General features: G+C 36.1%; 1 protein-coding gene and 1 long non-coding RNA gene across 2 annotated transcripts in view; one reads left to right on the forward strand and one right to left on the reverse strand.

Moving 5' to 3' along the window:
* LOC127791908 (uncharacterized) overlaps positions 1 to 20,197 on the reverse strand; it is a 91,927-nt gene extending 71,730 nt beyond the window's left edge. The window contains exons 1-2 of the long non-coding RNA XR_008021025.1: positions 20,168 to 20,197; positions 18,366 to 18,661 (exon numbers count right to left, since the gene is read on the reverse strand). This is a non-coding gene — a long non-coding RNA (uncharacterized LOC127791908). The remainder of the gene's footprint in view (positions 1 to 18,365; positions 18,662 to 20,167) is intronic.
* LOC127791906 (putative calcium-transporting ATPase 13, plasma membrane-type) lies at positions 7,656 to 10,527 on the forward strand. Its single transcript, XM_052322080.1, has 2 exons — positions 7,656 to 8,402; positions 8,570 to 10,527. Exons 1-2 carry the CDS (start codon positions 7,695 to 7,697, stop codon positions 10,115 to 10,117), a joined length of 2,256 nt encoding a protein of 751 aa, XP_052178040.1. The 5' UTR covers positions 7,656 to 7,694; the 3' UTR covers positions 10,118 to 10,527.
* Positions 20,198 to 24,520: the final 4,323 nt, after the last annotated feature.

Consider the following 24,520-nt stretch of genomic DNA (forward strand, 5'->3'; position numbering starts at 1 on the left):
TGCTATCTACCAAAAGTTTTAACTTTTTTGAATTATTAATATATATGTAAAGAATACTAATATAAGAGCTTTGTTTCTTTTAGGTTGATAGATATATATATATATATGTATATGTATATATATATGTACATGAATACTGGTAGTGCTTTTATACCATATTCTCATGCTCTGTAATTTAATCTATTTCTAATACTATCAATTTTTGTTGTATCTAGTACGATGGATATGAAGTGGATGTAATTGGATGATAGACTTTCTGACCAGTATGTTAATGGAGTTGATAATTATTTGTGATACCAACATTGTTCGAGGTATGTATTTTGTAAGTGATATGATTTAATCACTCCCTCTAAGTAGTGGGTGATCACCAATTTTTTTAAATTTTGAATGGTTAGTATTATATGTATCCTGTAAGTGATAAGATTTAATCACTCCCTCCGGGTGGTAGGTGATCACCCATTATTTTTATTATTAATGCTTAGTATTATATATATTCTGTGAGTGAGAGGATTTAATCACTCCCTCCGAGTTGTGGGCGATCACCCATTTTTTAAAATTTTTAATGCTTAATACTATATGTATCCTGTGAGTGATAAGATTTAATATGTAACGATTCGTCTAGTGAGCCTTAGATGTTAATTATATTTTTATATAATGTGTTGTATGTGGGCTTGTTAGATGTCAAAAGTAAGTTATGAGTGAATAAGAGGTTAAATGGCGCAAAATACTACGACGTGTACACCACAGATGAGAGAAATCAAGTGGGTCCAGCACACATTGAGAGAGAGTAATGTAGAGATTTCGTGCATTGGTTGAGCTCACCTAAGTTTCAGGTATACTACACTTGAAGGGTGTTTGCTTTATTATATTTGTATTTATAATATAATCCACTTATAATTGATGTAATCCACTTATAATTGAAAAAAGTTTCAAATTCTTCTTCATAAATCCTAACATAAATTGTTGTCAAATGATTAATTATATTACATAGGGTATGTCTTTAATAAACAACTCATGCTCCATTCTTTTCTAAAAAATTTCATAAGATTCCTTTAAAGATTTTGTTATAGGTTTTTTTTCCATGCCTATAAACATCATATATAAATAATTCTGTTTACCCCCCAACCTTTTTTTAGATTTTTGCAAGTATAGCTTTCGTTGATGACATATCGGGCATGAAATTAAATTAGTTTTTAGAAATCTTTATTTTTCTTTTTAAACTAAAAGAAATTTAGAATTGCCATGAATGCAAAAAATGGGTGGTTGTAGACAATGGAAGGTCGTTTAGAATTGCATCGCCAAATAGAGCTAGTTTTGTTGAATTTGTGATAAAGATACACAGCAGTCACAACTATTAGGAAAAATGGAACAAATTTACCAAAACTTCTAGAATAAAATTTTACCAATTTCACAAAATCTCCCTAATTTGTAAGAATTTTGAAGAAAACTAAATATGTAAATAACCGTTCAAATTGATCAAAACTAGTGACACAAAACACATAATTTTTACTCCCTAGGTAAGTTAAGATATGGGAATAAAGGCTCTTATACCTATCAACACAAAGCTAGGAGATCTTAATAATGTTTTTTGAAGAATTGTGAATGTAATAGAGCAACCCTCACTTGCGCATTCCTAAAATTGAAGCTGGCAAAAGTCGCAAGCAATACCATTAACACTTATTTATATAAGACAATAACTATATTATGTATCTGATATTTATATATAATGTCAGCTTGTGCTTGTAGAACGCATATTTAGCGTGTCACATGGGCATACGTGTTGAATACATTTACAGCATCTATTTTGGAATGTCCATGCTTAATGGCTATTGGATGTTTCCTCTACTTTCTTACAAAGGCTATTATATAGATGCTAGGGAAGCTAACATGTGTGCAGATTTTGAGTCTTCGTAGATATAGAATTAATGTATCAATTATGATTCATACATATATATCTACATAAAACCTAAAAAACCTTTAAAACTTTAATATATATAGGATCTAATTTAGTGATTTCTAATGCTGTAAAAAAAAAAAAAGAGAGAATTTTGAAATATAGAATCTGAATCCTTCCAATATGGATTCATGGATTGCTGGAAGGAGATTTTATGTTTGAAAGTTGCACGAAGAGAAAGTGGCTTTTTGATTTGTGAGATTAGCCATGAATTCAAAAATGATATACTTGTCATCTTCCAAATATTTTATGTTGGGTCATAGGACTAATGATCTTATAGAAGATATGGTCATGGATAAAGATAATTCACAAATTAGAATTCATATAGATGGCCCCATTCTATAGAACTAAGGCTTGGTATTTTTGTTAATCTACATCTCAATCTACTTATATTTAAGGGTTTCTATGTTTTGATACATTTTAGTGATTGTATGCTATGTAGTTTGTGATGGAGACATTTTGGGCTTTGTTAATTCTATTTCTAACATTTTATAAAGAAAACATGAACACTTCTTTGACTCTAATTTTATATTTTATTTTATTTTTTTGTAGGTCAATGAGACAACAAGACTCTAAAGGAAGCAACTGTTGTCTTGGAATACATGAACAGTTTTATGACTATATGGTGTTTTGTTGTATATTAGTTTTGAATAGTATATATCATTGTTAAAGTGTTACTTTTAGTTGAATATTTTTTTTTGTGTACATTTTTTAATAGTATATACAATTGTCAAAGTGTTATTTTTAGTTGAACATATTTTTTGGTATAATTTGTTGGCAATTAATACTTATATATATACTACTTTTGGTGTGAAAATGCTAATGGATAATGATTACTTTGGTGTTGTTTGAATGACATGTTTAATTTTATGAGTGTTATTCCAATTTGATATGGATAATGATATATAGGTTTTGTGGCTTATATCAAAACAAGATGTTTTTGTCAAGGATGACTAGCAATTGTTTTCATACTATTAAAAAAAATAAAAAAAAATATTTTTTTAACTACATGAATCATATTGTCACTGATTGTTCACATTATTAACGAGAGGAAATATTGTCATTATTAGTTTATGTTTTGATAACAAAAAATTATTTTTAACGACAAGAATCATACGGTCGTTAATTGTTTAGACTATTAACGATGGGAAATATTGTCGTTACTGGGTTATAATTTGGTAGTTAATAATTATTTTTAACGACGGGAATCATACAGTCATTAATACAATTAACGACGGGAAATATTGTCGTTACTGGGTTATAATTTGGTAGTTAATAATTATTTTTAATGACGGGAATCATACGATCGCTAATACAATTAACGACGGGTTTATCATTCTCGTCGTTAAAGACTTTGATCCTCGGAGGCAATAACGACGACCGACGATAGGAAATTCCTATCGTTACAACTTTTTAACAACCGAAAATCAACTTTCAACGACTGATTTTCTCGTCATTAAAACCTATTTTTTTGTAGTGTTGGGTTATAAACCTAAATCCGTCTAAGTTTAAACGACATATATGTATATATATATATATATATGGAGAGAGAGAGAGAGAGAAAGAAAGAGAGACAGAGACAGAAAGATTAACAACGATGGGTATATCGAGAGAGAGAAAGACCATTGGCAATAGGTTGACATAGAGAAAAATAGAAAATTCATGCTGACAATAACTGGTGATCAAGATGTATGTGTGTGCACGCGCATATATGTATAGAGAGAAATGTGCAAAAGGGTTTCTTCCCATTACTGACCGTTGACAACATGACAAAGTGGAAAGATAAACATAAGGAGCCCCCACGGGCATTGTCTAGTGATTGAGACCGTACATGTGTCGGTCCCAAAGAGTTTTGGATTCTATCTGTTATATAGTCAGTCACAGATCCCATGTTCAAATCTCACTGTTAGGTTCTGTGATTTACCTCTCTTGCAGAAATCTTGGGGCTGAACTGGGGGAGCCCTTAAGATGAAGGATTTTACCTTTTGGTCTCAAAGATAAAGATAAGGAGAATAGAAAGGAAAAGAGTGAATAGATGAGAGAGAAATAAAAAATATCTTAAATATTAATGGTAAAATGATCATTTTCAATTAATTTTCCGCTACCTAATGCAATATGGTGTGAAGATTAATTGCTTCACGAGTTAATTTACAAGTGCGATGGATGTGCCAAAGTTGTAATTAGTACAACAAAAACATATAAAATTTTAATCTTATCTCATTACACATATTTTATCTCGCTGATCAATTTTATTTATAATTGAACTTTTTTTTATAAAATTCTTATCATCATTTGATCTATAATAAGTTTTAAGCCAACTATCGACTATCTAATGCAACACTTTTTTCACTAGAATTTGAGGCTATTTGCCTATAGAAATTCACAAGCAAACTAGAATTCATATTAGTTAAAAGAACTGGATTGGCTTTGACTTGATGAGAAGGAGTAACTTCAATATTTAAAGGGAGATCATGGCCTAAAGCTGGGGCAGACTCAGGAATGGGTTCACTGCCACCTGCATTAGGGCGAGGATCCAAACTAAGCCCACGTGGAGAAGGCCTACGTTGATAAGCACCTCTCAATCCACGAGAAAAAGCCCCACGGCTACAGGGAAGCTGAACCCGATCCATGCCATTGTCAGGAGCACAAAATGGCTGCTTAGTACCTGGAGGAGAAGCTGGTACTAGGGACAACTGTAGAAGCCCGAGAAGGCAGCGGGGGAAAACTATTCGATGACAACGACGGTGGCTCCGCCGGATGATCTTCCAGATAGGCAGGGGGGGTGCAATGAAGCATTCACAAGAGCGGATGTACGAGATGGAGGAGAAGAGCATGATGAAGGGTGAAAGGGGACCTCCACAACAGCGTCATGCGAAGGAATAACCGACGTACCAGAATCCAGTATCAGCACCGTTAAGGCCGTCGATGGCTGCGAGTGAGGTGACGGAGGTGATGACGGCACCGGAGGGAGACAAACCGATAATGAAATCGAAGGGGACGGTGGCAACAAGGATGGAGGAATGTTTCCAGTCACACTAGACCCCGAGGTCACCTGCGCGTGATCCATCTTCACTGACACAGCATGATTCGAGCCCAAACGTTGGGTCGAGGATTTTTTTTTTTTCCTCCGCAAGTTGTTGTAATGGAAGAGGAGCATCAAAGGACTCGATTGCAATCAGGTAAGAAGCATCAGAATGCTTGAACACCTCCAACACAGGATTAAGGGGTCGATCATAATCTGGAACTTTAACAGTAGTCTTCCATGACCGCCGTTTAGGAGTCCCAAGCGAAATTTGTTAAGTAGCCCTTTAAGACTATATTTAAAAATAAAATTGATATGAATAAAAAAAAATTATTATATAAAATTCATAATATTTTATGAATTCATCAAATATACCGATTTCAAATCGGGTAGAATTCATCTTCGTCTTGTACGAAGGTAACCTAGAGGGCTCTAGACACTGAAAATAATCAATGCAGCAAACACCCGCTGACACGGACTTTCTTAGAGAACCCTAGGTTCGAAAAACGATTGACCTTACAGAAAACCCTAAGAGCCGAACTTAACACGGCTCTGATACCACTGTTGAGAGCTAACAAAAATGATTGAAAACCTTAGGGTTTTACAACTTTTAATCTCAGACTATTGATGGACAAAAACTAGAAGCAGAAATAAAACATACACGAAACTGAAACCAAAACGAAAAAGAGACACACGAGATTTTACCGTGGTTCACCTCAAAACCGAGGCTACGTCCACGTTGAGCTCTAGTGAGGAGAGCTCACTGAACTATGAGGAAAAATCAGAGATTACACCCACATATAAAACCTCCCGATCGCTCTGTACATATAATGGTTCGATGAAACGAAACTTGCCCTAAAATCACTTAATACAGATTAAAAGGCAACCTAATCGAACCCTATAAACATGCTCTATACAAAGCATTTACAGAAGAAAAGAAACAGAGAGAAAATCAATTCAAACCCTAGCCCAAGGGCGAGAGCCAACCACACAGAACCCGACCTATCCTTCTTCTTCTTCTTCTCACCTTTTTCTCGATCTTTCGTCTTAATTGAACACATCCCGATGCGAGATTAAAAGCTATAAGGAATGGCTGGGATTGACTCTCATAAAGCACTGAAGGATGACTGAGATTCAATCATGCAAGCACGGTTGAATATTCCAACAGAAATAGCAGGGAATAAGATCGGACATGGGAGAAATCAACCGGGCGCCAACTGAGGCTGCGGATGGTTGCCACGTGCTGCCATCCAACAGCTGCCAATTGGCAAGCTGCGGTTGCAACACGTGGCCCTCCAATCCAGCTAAGAGGGATGACGACATTTGATGCTTCATATCCAGCAGAATCAGTTTCATAATGGTAGAGGAACGAATGTTTATGATACACCACATTAAATTCAGAAATATAGTGACTTTGTATGATAAATGATATTTTGTATTTGATTGTATAAACAGGATTTCAATTGTATAAATAAGATTTCGATTGCAATGATTAAAAATGCAAGATTTTGATTGTTGGACTAATTAAAATTGTAGAACTTCAATTGTATATGTAAGATTTTAATTACATTGATATTCTAAATTATTCTATATTTCATTGTATATATAAGATTTTAATTATATTAATAATTTAATTTAATATATATTGACTTTTTTATTAATTTATTAGGAAAGAAAAATAGATTATAGTACTTATGATAGTTTTAATCTATATAAGTATTTCTGAATGGGTTCTTATTGTGTTTCTAATAATTTATTTATGTTAAGAACTTAATTTAAGGATGTGTTTTATAGTATTTAGTTGAAAAAAATATATTTTTTAATTTGAATAAAAAATAAAAACTACCCTCACTAGATGAACTTTTTCATGAAAAAAGAATAAATGATACTTTAATAATTATATCATAAAATTTAATTTTATGAAAAAAAATAATATATTAAATAATAAATATAAAATTTAATTTTTAAAATATTTTTATATATTTTTCATATTATCAAATACATCCTTAAAGTCAAAAGGAGATGTGGCTATTCCTTCAACGTGTCAGCATTTGATGCTTATCCTCCAAGACGGGTGATTTGTCCTTTCAACGTCAAGAATGAACAGACGAACATCATTATCGACCACCTCTAGTGATTGGAAACAAAACTAAATAATCTTTCATTTGTTGAGGGGAGGACAGGAGCTCTCTGTCTCTCCCCACCAGCACCTACGTTAATAGTCCCATAGATTTACGTTAAATTAAGTCACATCATCTTTCCCCCTTCCATGAAAATACCTAACGGCCTTTCCTCTCGCCAGGATTATCCCTTTCGCATTCCATTTGTAAAAAGGTCGTCGCTTTTTACCTAGATTTACGTGTAAATGGAGGAAACTTGAAAATATTAATTAAGAGAGAAAAGGTTAAGGTGACAAAAGCAAATATTAAATAAGAGAGAGAAGGTGAAGCTAGGCACTAATAGGGAGTACTTTAGGGGGCAAAGGAAATGAAAATAGAAAGGAAAGGAAGAAGGAGGGAGGAAAATAGGGCACTACTAGGTGTACTTTTGTCATTTTCTCATCTATTCTTTTTGTGATGAAGCGCTTTCATTCACACTTGGCCCCGGATTCATTATCCACTTCTTATTTAAGGCACCATTCAAGCCTCTCTTCAGACCAGGTGCTTCCAATTACCTCTCTCTGCCCTAACCAACAATTGTCTCTCAGTTTCTCATTTCATGGCCGCTCCATTATCTTCGATCCATTCTTGTTCGGTTCTTGGGCCCAAGTTTAGCCAATCCCGAGTTGCTGAAACAATGGAAGATGCCTCCAATTCCTTCACAATAAGCCCAAAAAGACTGGAAGAGCTGGTTCAAGACAACAACATCACTGAAATTGTTGCTGCTTTAGACACCAACATTGATTCTGGAATATCTGGAACCTCTGCAGACCTCATCCGAAGAACCCTAGTATTCGGATCCAACACTTTGGAATATCGGTCTTCTCTTGTCGACGCCAAAGGATTCCACCAACTCATTCTCGAAGCTCTCAAAGATTCACCAGTCATCCTCTTGCTGTGCTGTGCAGCGCTCTCTACTGTGATTGGGATCAAAAGGAATGGGCTTCGAGAAGGGTTTCTTGATGGGGCCATCGTACTTCTTCCCATATTCATAGCGGTCAACTTTGGGGCCATTTTAAGGTTTGCGAAGGCTAGAAGGACGAGGAGGTTGCCCAGGAAAGCGAAAAAAATTGTGAAGATTTTTAGAAGTGGGAAAGTTCATCTGCTACCAGTTCCTGAAGTGGTAGTTGGTGATGTAATATGTCTGGAGCCCGGCGATTGTGTCCCGGCCGACGGGCTGCTGATCGACGCCTGCGATTCTTTAAAGCTGGATGATGATCGGTGTGATGGGTACCGGAATCAGCCAACTTTGTTCGCGGGTGCAAAGGTGAGTAGCAATAACAGAATTGTTAAATCAGAATTCAGAAAGTGTCATTGGGCATGGAGACATCCCCACACACTCAGTATTCACAGCCATAAGATCATATTTATTTTGAAGCAGATAATTTTCTGATTTTGAGGTGATGACCAATTTATTTTATTTATCGTTTCAAGGTGGTGGAAGGGAACTGCCGGATGCTGGTGACATCAGTTGGGAAGAACACAGAAAAGAGCAAGCTGACAAAATCACAGAGTTTTGGCCACCAAAACGAGCCATCCAAACTGGAGATTTCCATTCGGAAGATGAACTCTCGCTTGGAAATGGTCTGGTTGATTGCCTTACTGCTTTATCTCGCAGTGCAAGCGATGAAATGCTTTGTCTGTGGATCTATCGAATGCGATAAAGATCATAATCCCGATCCCATAGGGGTGAAGGACACAGTCGAGGAGATAATGGAGGAGTTCACAAAACTAATGATGAAGCAAGGGTTCAGGTTTTATCGCTTGGTTGCAATGATTTGCTTATTGATCTTTTCTTCGAGAGATGGGTTGCCTTGGGGAATCTCTCTCTCTCTAGCTTATGCAGCAGGTAAACTAATGGAGCTGTATCAAGCCAAAGTCCAAAAAGTTGCAGCCTCTGCAACACTGGGCTTGATCACCACCATTTTCTTGGGAAAAACCAGCGATTTAGTGAACTTGAATATGAAAGCATGTAAAGAATATGGCATAGATATCAAGCTGGTTGTAGATGATGATCTGAACACTGAAACTTTCATGGCCAACAAGTCTCGAATTCACATGGAATACGGAATAGTGATTGAAAGAGCTTCAGAATTTCGAAACCTCTCCCAAAAAGACCAATTAAACATGGCAGATCGGATCCATGTAATGGCCGGCTCCTCCCCGTCCGATAAGCTGCTGTTGTTGCAGCGCCTAAAGAAGAAAGGCCAAATCGTTGCTGTTGCCGGAGCCTCTTCGAGGGACTCTCCGGTGCTTGAAGAAGCAGATTTAGGGTTTTCAGTGGATGAAAATGTTGGAGAATTGGCCAAGGAGGCCTCGGATGTCATCATAATGGGCCAGAAATCTGTCACTGATATCTTCCCCATTTTAGGGTTTGGAAGGTGTGTCTGCAACAACATCCAAAAGTTTGTGCAGTTGCAGCTCACTCTCAATATTTCTTCCTTCACCATAAACTACATTCTCCTACTTTCCAACATGCGGGAGCCAATTGGGCTTTTGGAGCTCTTGTGGGTTAACCTAATTATGGACATTTTTGGTGCCTTGGCTCTAGCACAGCCACCAGCAATTACAGAGATTGCAATGGACCCACCAAAATTTGGTGAAAAAGGATTTCAATATTTAACCAAGAGGGTGTGGAGAAACATAGTTGTTCAAGCTTGCTACCAAATCGCTGTTGTATTGATCCTTTACTTTAAGGGGAAATGGATTCTGGGCACAAATCAAAAGGTCTTGGAAGCCATGATCTTCAATTGTTACGTGAGTTGCCAGGTCATGGTGTTGATCAATGCTAGAGGAATCCAATATGGAAGAATGGAGAATAACATGTTTTGGGTCCTTCTTGCGGCCATTGTTATCCTGCAAATAGCATTCATGGAGATTATGCCAGTTTTCTCTCATATGGGAAGGCTGGATCTCAAACAATGGGCCCTATGTGTGGGAATTGCAGGGTTCTCTTTCCCCCTTGGACGGGTTGCCAAATAGAAGGCTTCATCATCTGCAGCAGATGATGACGTACAATGACGATGTGGGTTTCTAAATATAATATGTATATGACCATCCATGGGATCTTTCGTGATGCACCTTTGTAATTATAGGTAAAGAAGTCCAATTAGTTATAGGTAAAGAAGTCCAGATGATAATGTGAAAAGTCTATTTAAAAGCTAGTGCATGCCATAGATAGATGATGATGATGATGATGATATAGGGTTTCCAAATATGATATGTACTGAACCATGCATGTCATCTTTCTTCCCTTTGTCATTATGGATATATAATGTAAGTCTATATGATGTTGTGTAATATTATTTTAGAGATGATAGTGATGAAGATATAGGGTTTTCAAATATGATATGCACAAACCATGCATTTGAATGTCTACTTACCTCTGTAATTTTGGATGAATAAGTTTATATCAAATATATGAAATGCTCGAAGAGTTGAGTTAATTTGTGCATAAAGTCCCTCGTTCATAAATTTATTAAAACTAGCAAGTTTTATTTTTCCTTGCTTGAGTCAAAAAAGTTGTCCATCCCAAGTGACAACTCCAATGGCGAAGACAACAATGACAACAGACCACTACAACTAGTCAACAGTAATAATAAATAATAATAGTATATTATTAGATCAACCAATATAAGAATCATAATGTTATTGAATTAGTGCTCTGGGTCTATACACTCTCCTAATATTAAACATAGAAAACATACTCCTTAAATCAATAATCAAAGGACGTCATACGTTCCTAATGCTCATCAAAACTTTTCCTTTTTAGTCCGAAGAAAAAACAAAAAAACAAAAAGTCCCTTTGGAAGTTGGTGCATCCCATGAACGTCGGTTATACATTTTGGGGTTTCTCATTCACAATATATGATTATAAAATCATATGAAAGACCCGCTGCCACGACTTAATGACACACATCTCATATATATATATATATATATATATAGTTAAGCTGTCTGTTGCAAGATTTTATTAGGTCTCTTTATAATAAATAATATGATAATAGATCTAGTCCACAAGACTGTAGTTTCTAGGAAATGAGGGGGATGATGAACCATCTTCTTCCACACAGACTTGGACCTAATTCCTGAAAGAAGATGAGCCATCTTCTTTAAAGAATTAATTTTATGGTTTGGAGTTAAAATTAATTAATTAATATGTGTACACTTATAGTTAGATACTTTAAGCTAATAAATTAGAGCCATCATTTGGTGGGGTGGCGACTGTAATATATACCCCATATCTATGTGAGGTGACCGTGTAATTTAGATGAATTTAAAATACTAAAAAATAGGTTTAATAGTAAAATAGATCACCGAATCGACAGAAGGGAGTATCTCGGACCCTAAACAATTAAGAAAAATGGTATGGTATCATCAAGCAATATAAGTTATGATTTTTGGTGATGAAAGAAATTGGATCGGGAATAACTTTCAGTACAACTGTCGACCAGGCTGAGAAAACTGAATCGACTTACAAGACATCGAAAAGTCAACAGAGCATGTCAAGGACTAATATTTTATGTATAGAACAACCCTTAAGTGATTTCGGGTTGAATCAAGTGGATTTAGGGTCAAAACGATCAGTCGAGACTAAGTGCAATTTTCTAAATTTGCCCGAGGGAGGTCAAAATGGTAATTTTTCAGAAATTTCAAGGAAGAAATGAGAAGTACTAATCTTGTGGGTCTTAGTGATGGTGCTGGGAAAATCATGGGCTTGAGGATAAGGTCCAAAATGCAAAAGAAACTTTCAAGGGGGCCAAAATGCAATTTTCGAAAAATCTACACATGCATGGCAGATCTGGCCGCGGATTTGGCCAAAAAATCCAGAGATTTGGCTGTCTAGCTTCGTCAGGGCAAGGCCAATGGTGGTCTAGGAGGCGTGTGGGAGAAGATATGGCCCGAGATTGACCACGTGGGGGTCGGTTTTGGCTTATAAATGGCGAGGGTTTTTGGCCGAATTTGGAGCAGCAAATTGCTCGAGTTTGAGGGTGAATCGAAGGAAGCCAATAAGGGGCTTTCGATCCTTGAGGCGAGAGGAGCGTTTCTGGTAAGTTTTGTGAGTTTTCAGGTGTTTTAAGAGTGTTTCGAGGGCTGATCGGAAAAGCGAGGCGGACCGCCGCGCCATGCTTGAAACTACTTGATCGGGGGGTTTTCTAGTGTGGTTTTGGCCGGGGGTTGGTGCCATCGTGATCAACTAGAAGAGGGCTTCCAGGAGGTGTGATCGGGGTCAGATTCTGATGCCGGCCGGCGAACTGCTCGCTGGAGAAGACAACGCGCGTGCACTGCACGCGTAGCTGCCACGCGCAGCACTACTCACCCGTGCGTGAGGGTGCGTGAAGGTTCAGGTATTTTTGGAATTTTTTTATTATTTTAAGAAAAATAAATTAGAAATTATGGTGGAAGAAATTTTTGAAGAATGATGGAGGAAATGGTCATTTTGTAATTTTCAAAGAAAATGAGGCTTATGGAAAATAGAAGGAAGTATAGGAAAATTTTCAGAAAATTATAGAAGATAGGGAATATTGATTTATGAATTATTGTGAAGAAAAATCAAGGAAAAACCTTGAGTAGGTATTTATTTGAATTTTTGGAAGAGAAATATAGAGGAAATAAGAAGAAAATTGGAAAAAATAGATATTGATATGCTTTTATGAACAAATATGATGCTCAGGGTGCCTTGAAGCTAAGGTGGAGTGACTCGTGCGAAGTTAAGGTGGGCACGCAAATCGAGGCATATCACACTTTGTGGCATGTGAGTGGTTTATTGTGAGTGTTCACCCCTATGGCTTGATTTATTGTGATGGTTTGTCCAAACGATTATTTACACATGCATTGAATTTCGTACGATAAATTGCATACATTGAAATGTTGATTTTATATGCATGTTATGTATTGTCCATGTGGGGCGTGGGTTGTTAACTTGTGACGTAGCCTCGAGTGACAGCACTCGGGATGCACACTAGGAATTAATGCTATGTGACCTACTTGGGACGGGACTGAGACGGACTTCACCCTACGGTACTCAAGTGGCGGGGCTGAGAGTGGACACCACCCCAACTTCCTTTGAGCAATAGCATTAATACCGAGGTATTGTTGATTTCGGGGATAGTGCTGAAGTGATACTCTTGGGGCTAGGGTTGCGTTAGATTTTGGAATGCTTTTGAGTAGGAGTGTAATGCCTAACAATGATAATGGGGTGATTCCCGAGTTCATATGTCAAGGTTGTCCCTCTTAAGCAGAATTGTGTTTGTCAATGGGTCGATGTGGTCATGTCGCCTTTAGAGAGATTGTATTTTCCCCGGTTAGGGCTAAGTGCTATGTGGAATTCTCTTAGGTTGGGGCATGTCAGGATTTATCAGTTTTATATATAAGTTTGCATATATTCATAAAAATATTTTTGACCTCTCACTTAGATGATTCAGCATCTAATTTGGACTATGCCCCTAGAATATTCAAATGTTTCAGGTGAAAATAGTGGCGCCAAGGGAAAGAATGTCATCGAGATGTAGCTACTATGTTTAGTTTTCGTAGGTTTTTGTCTATGATTACGATGTTCAGAGGTTATATAATATTTTGATATTTTCATATGAAATATCGATCTGGATATTCAATTGTAAGAGGAATTGGTCGGTTATATATCATTGAGGTTTCGATCTTGCTTCCGCTGATATGATTGATAATACCTGTTTTAGTCTATTATTTTCTTAAATTTTAATATGCTGAGAAGGTATAATCGAGATTGTCGGAAAATAATTATGATGAGGGTATGTATATCGAGAGACTTATGTTGTGTGTATGATATTGAAAAAAAAAATATTCTTAAAATCTCAAGATAACGTGCGTTATGGGAAGACGGGACATTACAGCGACAACCCAATCCTAGTGATTAATGGTGGAACCATAATATATCAAAATTAAGCTGAACTTATAATATGTGATTCCCAGGTGTACGTATCCAAAAAAAAAAAAAAACAAAAAGAAGTTTGAGTTTGATGTAAATGATTAAAATATCTTATGTTTTTTATGATCATCAATTAAATATAAATTATTTTATGTTTTGATTCTTACATTTTTTAGTACTGTTGTTACTAAAATATAATAATAAACTTATTTATTAAAATATTCTAGCTCCACATCTGCCCAATTTACAACTTCTTTATCCAGTTCGAGAAATCCTTCACTAGCTAGCTCATATTTGTCAATTTAAAAATCTCGAAAATAACATTGAGAACCTTGTCTCATCCAACCTATAGCTACATAAGGAGCAGAAATCGTAGAGCACAAACTAACTCGTCTTGCTTTTTATATACCTATATATATTAACTTACATGTTAGAGGCTAAATTAATCGAGGAATCCAATCTTTTATCTTCTCTAAAGAACTCGGATCAAGATAAATTCGAGTGATCGGTCCCATCATCCCCTGCTAATTAGGTGCATTTGTATGCACAAAATTTGGGTAAGAATCAATTCAATTCTTCACCAATATTTTAGCTATGAAAAGTACACTAATGCATCAACCAGCCCCTACGAGCAGCTCTTTAAACTTGGTCGCTTCCACAGGCGTAGCACGATTAGTACTCGAGTAATAGATTACATACAAGAATACAAGTTCAAATCATGATAATTGCAGTGTGAAGTTTCATCTCCTGTAAGAATGATTTTTTATGGACACCATATATTATGTCTTCTATTTAAGGAGTCGTCATATACCATGATTTACCTCACTCACATGCATAGAATAGTGCGTAAAGAATCGATTTTCTTCGTCAACCATATGAAAGTGCTGTCTAATCAAAGCAGCTGCTTCGGCGCAATTTCACATTGAAAATTAGGGTGACAAACCGATGATTTTCTTCCTGGAAAGTAGACTTCCATTTGGAGAAAGGTGGTTGGACCAAGTGCTCTCACTTGCTTGGTCCAACCACCTTTTCGATTTAGCTGAAGAATTACACCTTTTTGATTTAGCTCAAGAATTACACTGAAGCTGCGCTTTACGTTCCTAGTTCTCTCTAATCAAAGCTTGATGTTATCGTTGGTTTGACTTGTATTTATATAAAATAGTAAATATTAAATAAATCGCTAAATTATCTCCCCCAGCTCATTTGACTAAGGTAGTATTCATTAAAAGAATAATATTATTTATTTAAATTAAAAATAAATTTTTAATCTAGATAAATGGTATTAATCTTGTTAAAATAAGTAATATAAATTTATATCAAGATAAGATTGTAATATTTTTCAAACAAATATATAAAATAATCATATTGGATAATATTCTAAAATTTTTATTAAATTAATTTTTTTAAATACACTAAAAATGTATGGGTTATTTTTTTTTATCTGAAAGGTCTAAAATAAGTTTATCTAGAATGAAGAGAAATAAATTTATTTGAAAAATTTTAGATAAGAAATCACGTAATTTCTATTATAAGGATCGGTAGACAAATTTAATAAATACATTAGAAAATACTTTTGTCTGAAATACTTTTCATATTATACTTTTTTCCACCTATATCTTGGTTAACAAATTTAATGTTTGATTAACATTAGATTGACTTAGTTTATATAGCTTTTAAAATAAAATAAATTTAGAAGAAGAAGTCAAGCGGGGCGAATCTACATATGAATTGTCCTAGGCGAATCTGCATATGAATTGTCCTGGACTAAAGCCCAAGACAATTTACTATCACATTTAAATTTTTATGATAAAAAATTATTTTTTAATAATAGCCCAACCTAACCCATATGGGTGAATCTAACCAATGGGCAGGGTAGGCTAAGCCCACCAATTTTTTTTAAAAAATGGGCTCATCAACCTAATAAAATAATATCTTTTTTTGCAACCCACCCCCTTTGCAAACCTTTCTACAAAGCAAACCTTTCTCTCTCTCTCTTGCTCCATCGCTCGCACTCGTTGCCTCTCTCCTACCCTCGCTACCTCTCTCTTGCTTTTGCTCGCTCACTTGCTTGCCCTCGCTTTGGCTTGTTGCTTCTTTCTCGTTCTCGCTTACTTCAGCTAACACCCTGCCTGGTAGAACCCCCCATTAATTCTCTCTTATTTCTTTCTCGTCGCCTTTGATCTTTATCTCCTAAGGTTTTGGCCCCTTAGAACTTCCAAATCTACTTCATCCGAGCCCAAATAAGTACAACTAGCATGTTTTCTCTTCTATGATTCTCTTAATTGGCTCGTCAGCCATCACTCTGAATTTTTGTCCTTTATTTGACCAATTTTTTATGTTTCCTACTTTCTTTAATTGATCTTAAACTAATAATAATTCTATGTATAATATGTGTAATTGTTATCATTTTTTAGAAAGAGAGATCATTAAACTAATAAAAATTCAATTCTTAATAGGCAAAATCAATCTATTGAATCTACACCAATTGCTACTGAGCAATTTTTTAGTTACTTAAGAAGGAGGGCAACAAAAAAAAAAAAAATAATTCACTTGAAAGAAGGTGAAAAAAAGACTCACTTTACAATCAGGTTACTTCTAACTCTATTTTTGTTTTCTTTTAACGTTATTATTATTCGAAATCTTATTTAATTGATAGAAAATATTAGACGATATATTCACTTTAATTAATATTTGTCTAGATTAGATATTTCTTTTGAGTTGTGAAAAAATAAGTTGACAAGACTCGTAAAACTCAATAATGTGATTTAATTAAGTTTTTATATTTAAATTCATCTTAATATTTAAGAGCCGTGCTACAGTGCCCAAATGGTTGACGCACGGAATGACCGAACAGAATGAAGCCCGCTTGGCCAAGGTTCGACAGACTTCATCTAAGATGAAATTCAAGATAAGGGTGTTTTCGTCTTTTAATACTTTTAGCCATCCCGTGCTTCAACTAATTTGGGCCAAGTAGTATTTTTCAATATTTAATTTTGTGTGATATTAAAAGATGTAGAGACTATAAATTATTGAGCTGTTTAATGAGAAGTTCTATTAAAAAAAGATCTTAGGATTACATCTATTCTTTCATCTAGAATTCAATTTTTTATTTAAATAAAAAGCTGTGCTTATTTGCCCTTATTGATAACTTTTATGTAGTTATTGAAGAGCAAAAAGGAATACTTAAGTCAGAATGTATAAATTTTCTATTATTGATTCAATCCCAACAATGTCTATCGACAGTTCAAGTAAAAAAAAAAATTCAAATATCTATAAAAATTAATATTTCTATGACCTAGATCCTCTTTTAATTTATATATATATATATATTTATATTATTTTAAATATTAAATAATAGGGTATATCTGACAAGACAATGATTAATTAATTTGTCAGTATATGAGCTGTGGCCGACACCTCATTCATCCCCATTCTCCTGCTTCTCTCTGTTTCTTTATTTTTTTGTAATTTTCCTCCCTTTCTTCGCAAGTCTGCCTTAAAATAGGACCAAGTCCTAATCAAAGGCCCAACAAGAGGACAAAAATGTCTTACGCGGCAAAATATATTAGCTGGTTAGAGAAAATGATTACCCGACAAGAAGACAAATCTTTTTATCTGTCTTACGCAAGGATGACGCAATTTGTTTATCTCAACCTAACAACCATTGATCATTCTAATTCTTCCATGGTAGCTGGCGTGAACAGATTTTGATGTACGTAGTAACTTTCTTCTTGGATGTTTGCACAATAGTTGCTGATTCCCCTATTTCAAATACTATTTGCATAGCCCTAAATGACATCCGTCTCTTCCTATATAAAATAGGGTTACAATCTTTTTTAAGAACCCCTAGCAGCAGCCAACACACCAAGTCTTAAGCCAACATTGTCAGTTGGATTCCTCTAACAAGTGCAGAAAACCAAAGTGTCCTTCTCTGCCACTCCACCATTGCTAGTCTCCTAGGAACGGTCACACAGTTGCGCTAGGCAATGGAGATGGGAGAGAAGCGAGAACTTACTGAATCCCAAAATGCCAATTCAACTGCGTGCTATGACCCATCCAGATTATTTGCCACGCTCCACGACAAGGCTGCCACGTCAAGGTCCTCCCACGGTCCAACAAATCTTTCAGATAAAGTGTTCTGATCTCCATAGTGTCAATCATCAAGACTTCCACCTTTAGCAAATTTACTGCATACAGACAGTCATGTACGGATCAAGTAACAATGACAACTCAGAAATCTATACTCTCTCTTCATTGAAAAAAGCATTTATACATGTTGTCTTATTGTTATTCCCGCCTTAATGATGTTTTACCGTCTCACTCTACCTTCTTTTTTGGTGCTGTATGAAAGGAATGACATGTGAACAATGTAACTACTGTTCACTGGGATGTTCATGATCATGTTCACTGATTGCAAAGCCAACAGAAGAGTCGCCGTCATCTCTGTTCTGGTATGGAACTTCATGGTACTCTGTCTTGTCAAAGTCTTGATCGCTATTCCATTGCCTTTTCATGATTTTGGGAACCAAGTTCGCTATGTCTTTTGACTCCAATGCCACATCGGCACCGTATACACGCTCAAACCGAACTGCACTAACCTTTCTAGCATTTCCCGCTAATATCTGCAGTAGAAACAACATGACAACCAGTAAAGTAACTGAATGACCAATTACAGTTGTGTATCTGTTGTCTTTGCGCTCTGCCAAATTACTGAGCAATTATAAAGAAAAACACCACCATGGCTTAAATCTCACTAGGTGGGATACAATTATACGTGTGTGCGTGAGTGTGCATGTGCATGTGCATGTGCGTGTGCGTGTGCGTGTGTGTAGAGAGAGAGAGAGATCCCTCACTTTTCAAACATTACACTAAATTCCCCAACCATTAAAAAGTTTTATCAGATTACTCCCTTAGGTTAAATTTACTCAGGGCGGCCCTAATGTTTTATAAAATTACACAGATCTCTTAACAATTTTTGACTATTGGGTGGTCAGTGTAATTTTCCAAATGTGAGGGGTACTCGCTGTAGTTTAGTCAAGCCTCAAGGGTACCAGCTATAATTTACCTAAAAAAGGAGAAAAAAAGAAAGGGGGGGGGGGGGGGGGGGGGGGGGACAATCCTCTTGCCAAAGCAACAAATTTTCATGCTTCCTTTGATTTAAAAAATTAAGAAAATAAAAAATGTGCTATTATAGGAAGTCATCTTTTTATGCCTTTCATATGGAGCAATTAAACATTGATCTATATCAACATATTATAGGAAGAATATGCACAAAAAACCAGGTTTCTTAATATCTTGCACAGTAGCTATACTAATAAGAACTATTTTGCGCAACTTTCGACAGACCATATAGCAAAACCTGCTTCCTTCTAGCGTTCTCCCATCATCTTCCAATTTCTTCTTCTTCTTTTTTTTCCCCTATTTTTCAACCTTTCATTCCTTGAAACTAGAAAGCTAATTCTCAATTTATTCTTACATGCCCACCTGTTTTCTAGGGTTCTTTTCAGGAACTCAAATAAAATGGAAGAGTTGTTCTGTTTTCTGTGTTGCAAATCAGCCATTATCATCCTTGAATGCACAGAAAACTTATCATAGAGATACATAACCCAGGAATCACACTCTCTCTCCACAGGCACATAAACAGCCCAAGCAAGAAGCTCATTATGGCATAAATAAAATTTAGGTGACAATAATATAAATTCATGCTATTCAACTTGTGTTGAATCAATAATTGACAAAACAACTAATCAAAACCGAACAAACAACTATGAACTGCTTGAAAATGGCAGCCTGTTAAATTTACAGATCACAAGTGTAGTTTAATTGAAACAAAATTTTGACAACATATCAACCCTTAATCCTCCTAGGTGGGGTAAAACAAAATTCTGAAGCAAATAAAAAAAATTCTACCTAATTTATTAACCAAAAACTCAATGCCAAAATTTTTAATGGAAATCTCACAATGTTGTAAACGGAAAACATTTAATGGAAATCACTACCAATGACTTCAATAACAAGATATCATGTAAACCTAATGTGTGGAGAAAAGCTCTTAGAAAATATCATAAAATACTGCACCAGGTGAAGAAACTACCCGAGAACTGCAAGAAAAAGGCTGAACGGCATACCTCAACTTTAAAAATTTGGTGTTTTTCTTAATGATCTTGGTGCTTCAGTATTTTCATCAGGCTCTTCTTGGTTTTCCTTTTCAAGTATTACTTTTATGGTTTCACCAGTCTTGGGGATTGTTGGGAGGAGTCGAAAGCTCAACCCTAATCAACCCCCCTAATACTCAAATAGCAGCGACCAAAAACATATACAAAAGAATGGACAGAGAACCATAAACAAGCATAAAATAATGAACACAATATAAACACAAGAGATTTACCGTGGTTCACCCATTAAAGAGGGCTACGTTCATGTTGAGCTCCGACAAAGGGAGTTCACTGCACTATAGGGATAAAAATTTACAGCCAGCGAGCCATCAATTACAAAACCAAAACAACACCTCTCTGATCTCACTGTACAAAGAAAAACACCCTCTGAAAATTAGCTCGACCCCATAACCACAATCTAAGGTTAGAGGCTTACAACTTAGAGAATAGAGCAAAAACAGAGAACATCCAAAAACTAAGAGAATGAGAACAGAAGAATAATCAGAACAAACCCTAATGCAGAAGATAATCAGAGGCCGTCGCTCTTCTGATCCCGAGGAGACTATAGCTGATATAAAGGCGACTCAAACGGTGGAGATCGAGTCGTATAAGGGAAAGAGCAGAGCATCGACGATCGGGAGAGAGGCAGGCTAAAAGACAAGAACCAGCATGCCAAATGAAATGGCAGGGAGATTGCCATTTTGGCCCTCCACCTTGGGCCCAAAACGCTGCCGTTTTGGGCAACTATAGGGGTTTCCAAAAAGACCTTCCAGCCCCTGCCAGAAACGGTGCCGTTTTTGAAGCTTCACTCACAACAATCTCCGCCTTGAAGCTTCAAACATTAAGGGACAATCCACTAAAAGTGCAGCAAGCTACAACCTATGTCATCATCACTCAGGATGTTTGGTCTTTCAACCAGCTATGACATGCAGCAAGTCCAAACAGTGTTTGAACTTGGCTGCAATCACAATCTTTATCCCCATATCAGCTGGGTTGTTTTCTGTTGGGACCTTTTGAATAATTACATTCTCTTTGGCTACTTGGTCCCTTACAAAATGAAACTTTACATTTACATGTTTGGTTCTCTCATGATATACAGGGTTTTTACATAAATGTATGGCACTCTGACTATCAGAAAATACTACAACCTTACCTTGTAACATATGAATTTCCTTTAACAAACCTTGGAGCCAGATGGATTCTTTGAAGGCATCAGTGACAGCCACATATTCTGCCTCAGTGGAAGACAGTGCAACCAAAGGCCGCAACTGAGACTTCCAGCTGATGCAGTTCCCTCATAGGGTAAAGAAAAAAGAAGTTGTAGATTTTCGAGAGTCCCTGTCACTAGCAAAGTCAGAGTCCACATATCCAACAAAATTAGAAACATCACAATTCTTTTTATAAATTAACCCAATATCAGCAGAGCCATTAATGTACCTTAACACATACTTTAAAGCTTCCCAATGAATTTTACCAGGATTAGACACGAATCTACTAAGTAGAGAAATTGAAAAAGCTAAATCAGGCCTGGTACTAATCATTGAGTACATTATGGTTTCAATGACATTAGCATATGGGATGTTTTCCATTTTAAGCATTTCAGAGTCAGACATTGGACACTATTTTTTAGATAAGATGAAGTGACCAGCCAATGGAACATTTACTGGTTTACAACCAGACATGCCAAACTTTTGAACAGCTTTTAACAAATAATCATGTTGATGAATTTTCAGACAAGAGTTATTCCTATCTCTTTCGATAATCATTCCTAAAATTCTTCTAGCAGGTCCTAAGTCTTTCATATCAAAGTTGGTATTTAACAAGGATTTTAACTCACAAATTTTAGACTTAGACTTGCTAATTAATAGAATGTCATCAACATACAGTAGTAAATAAACAGGAGTCTCAGATAAGATGAAGTAGAAACAGTTATCATATTCACTTCTGTTAAAACCAATTCCAAATACAAAATTGTCAAATTTTTTATACCATTGACGTGGAGATTGTTTTAACCCATACAAGGACTTCTTTAACAAACAAACATGATCAGGATGTTTTTTGTTAACATAGCCTACTGGCCGATCCATATAAATTAATTCTTCTAAGTCCCTATGTAAGAAAACAGTTTTAACATCCAGCTGTTCTAATTCTAAATTATACTGAACAACTATTGCAAGCATCATTCGAATAGTTTTAAATTAACAACAGGAGAAAATATTTCAGTATAATCAATACCTTCCCTCTGGGTAAACCCTTTAGCTACTAATCTAGCTTTAAACCTTAAGGGATCAGAGGGTAACATACCTTCTTTAACTTTGAACAGCCACTTACATTTTATCAGCTTCTGCTTCTGAGGTCTTGGGACCAGTTCCCAAGTGTTGTTTGTCATCAAAGAGTTCATCTCTTCGTCCATAGCTAGCTGCCATTTCAAACAATCATAGGAGTTGACAGCCTCCTCATAGGAGGTAGGCTCACTACTCCTCATCTCCAAACCTGCCACTAAGGCACAATAAACTAAATCTGAGTGAGAATATCTTGTAAGAGGCCTTATAGTCCTCCTGCTTCTGTCTCTTGCCAGCTGGTAGTCCCTTAGGTTCTGGTGTGGAGAGTCATATTGCTCTTCCTCACCTTCAGGAGTTACAAATGGCTCCTCATGATCAGAGGGTAAGTCAACTTCAGGGTTTTAAACATCGGAGGAGGAAGTAGCTGGCAGATCAGGAACATCTGCCGGCTGCTCCACCTCATTCTGGGTATTACCAGTTATAGGGAAGTTATCTAGGGTGCCAGGTGTGGGATAGTCTTCCAAATTTTCTGATTTACAAGGGAAGATAGATTCATTAAATATAACATCTCTGCTAATTATTATCTTGACTCCACCTAAACTCCTATCCCACAATCTATATCCTTTTGTTCCATCTTGGTACCCCACAAAAACACATTTTATGGATCTAGGATCCAATTTTCCCACTGATTGGTGGGCATATGCCTCAACCAAAAACCTTAAGATAATTGAGATTTAATTTTCTGCCTGTCCATTTTTCTTCTAGACACTTGAAGTTCAAAACAGTGGAAGGGCTACGATTTATCAAATGGGCATCAGTGGAGAGAGCCTCTCCCCAAAAGGTTTTAGGTAAGCTAACTGTAAAGAGGAGGCATCTAACCTTTTCTAACAAGATCCTGTTCATTCTCTCAGCCACCCCATTTTGTTGGGGTGTATTCCTCACGGTTTTATGCCTAACAATGCCATGTGAGTCACAAAACTCATCAAAGTCTCTATTACAGAACTCTAAGCCATTGTCAGTTCTTAGGGTTTTAACCCTTTTGTCTGATTGGTTTTCTACTAAGGCTTTCCAAGTTTTAAATTTGTCTAAAGTCTGATCCTTAGTTCTAAGAGGAAAAACCCAAACATTCCTTGTAAAATCATCCACAATGGATAGAAAATATTTGTTCCCACCGATAGTAGGCTTTTGAGAGGGACCCCACAGATCAGCATGCACATACTCTAAGCATACCTTCGCCAAGTGAGTTCCTGAATGGAAACTCATCCTGTGTTGCTTGCTTAGGATACATAACTCACAAAAGTTCAAAGGATATGTAGGCACTGAACTAAGGTAACCTTGGTTTGATAGAGCCTTTAGACCTTTCTGGCTCATGTGACCAAGTCTCAAGTGCCAGAGATCTGTATTATCAGCTTTAGCCATGCATGCAGTTGAAAAATTAACAGAGGGTAATGAATAACCATTTAAAACATATAGGCCATGTTTTTTAGTACCAGTGAGAATTAGTTGTTTATTCTTAAAGACATGTATATTCCATTTTTCTGCTTTATAAGAATAACCTAATTCATCTAAGGTTCCAAGAGATATAAGATTTCTTTTTAACCCAGGCACATATCTAACATTTGTAAGAATCTTAATCTTGTTATCATGCATTTTCAAAGATATATCACTCATGCCTTGAACACAACAAGTTTGATTGTTACCCATATAAACAGTTCTTATTTCTTTGTTACTAAAATTTTGAAACCACTCAATGTTTGGACACATGTGAAATGAACAACCCGAGTCCATTATCCATTCATTATCAATAGTTGAGCTAGAAACAGTAAGAACTTCAGCTAGGTTATTGGAGCTGCTTGTAGCTACCAATGCATCCCCCCCTTGTTTTTATTTCTTTAGCAAGTCATAACAATATTTCTTTATGTGACCCGCTTTCCCACAATGGTAGCATTTCCATTTAGGCTTTTGCTTACCCTTTTTACCCTTACCCTTAAAACCTGAACCTACAGTTTGGTTATTGTTTCCTATGTTATTTCTCTTATCAGAT

This window comes from Diospyros lotus, chromosome 15 (assembly GCF_014633365.1).
Source record: "Diospyros lotus cultivar Yz01 chromosome 15, ASM1463336v1, whole genome shotgun sequence".
Taxonomy (NCBI): domain Eukaryota; kingdom Viridiplantae; phylum Streptophyta; class Magnoliopsida; order Ericales; family Ebenaceae; genus Diospyros; species Diospyros lotus.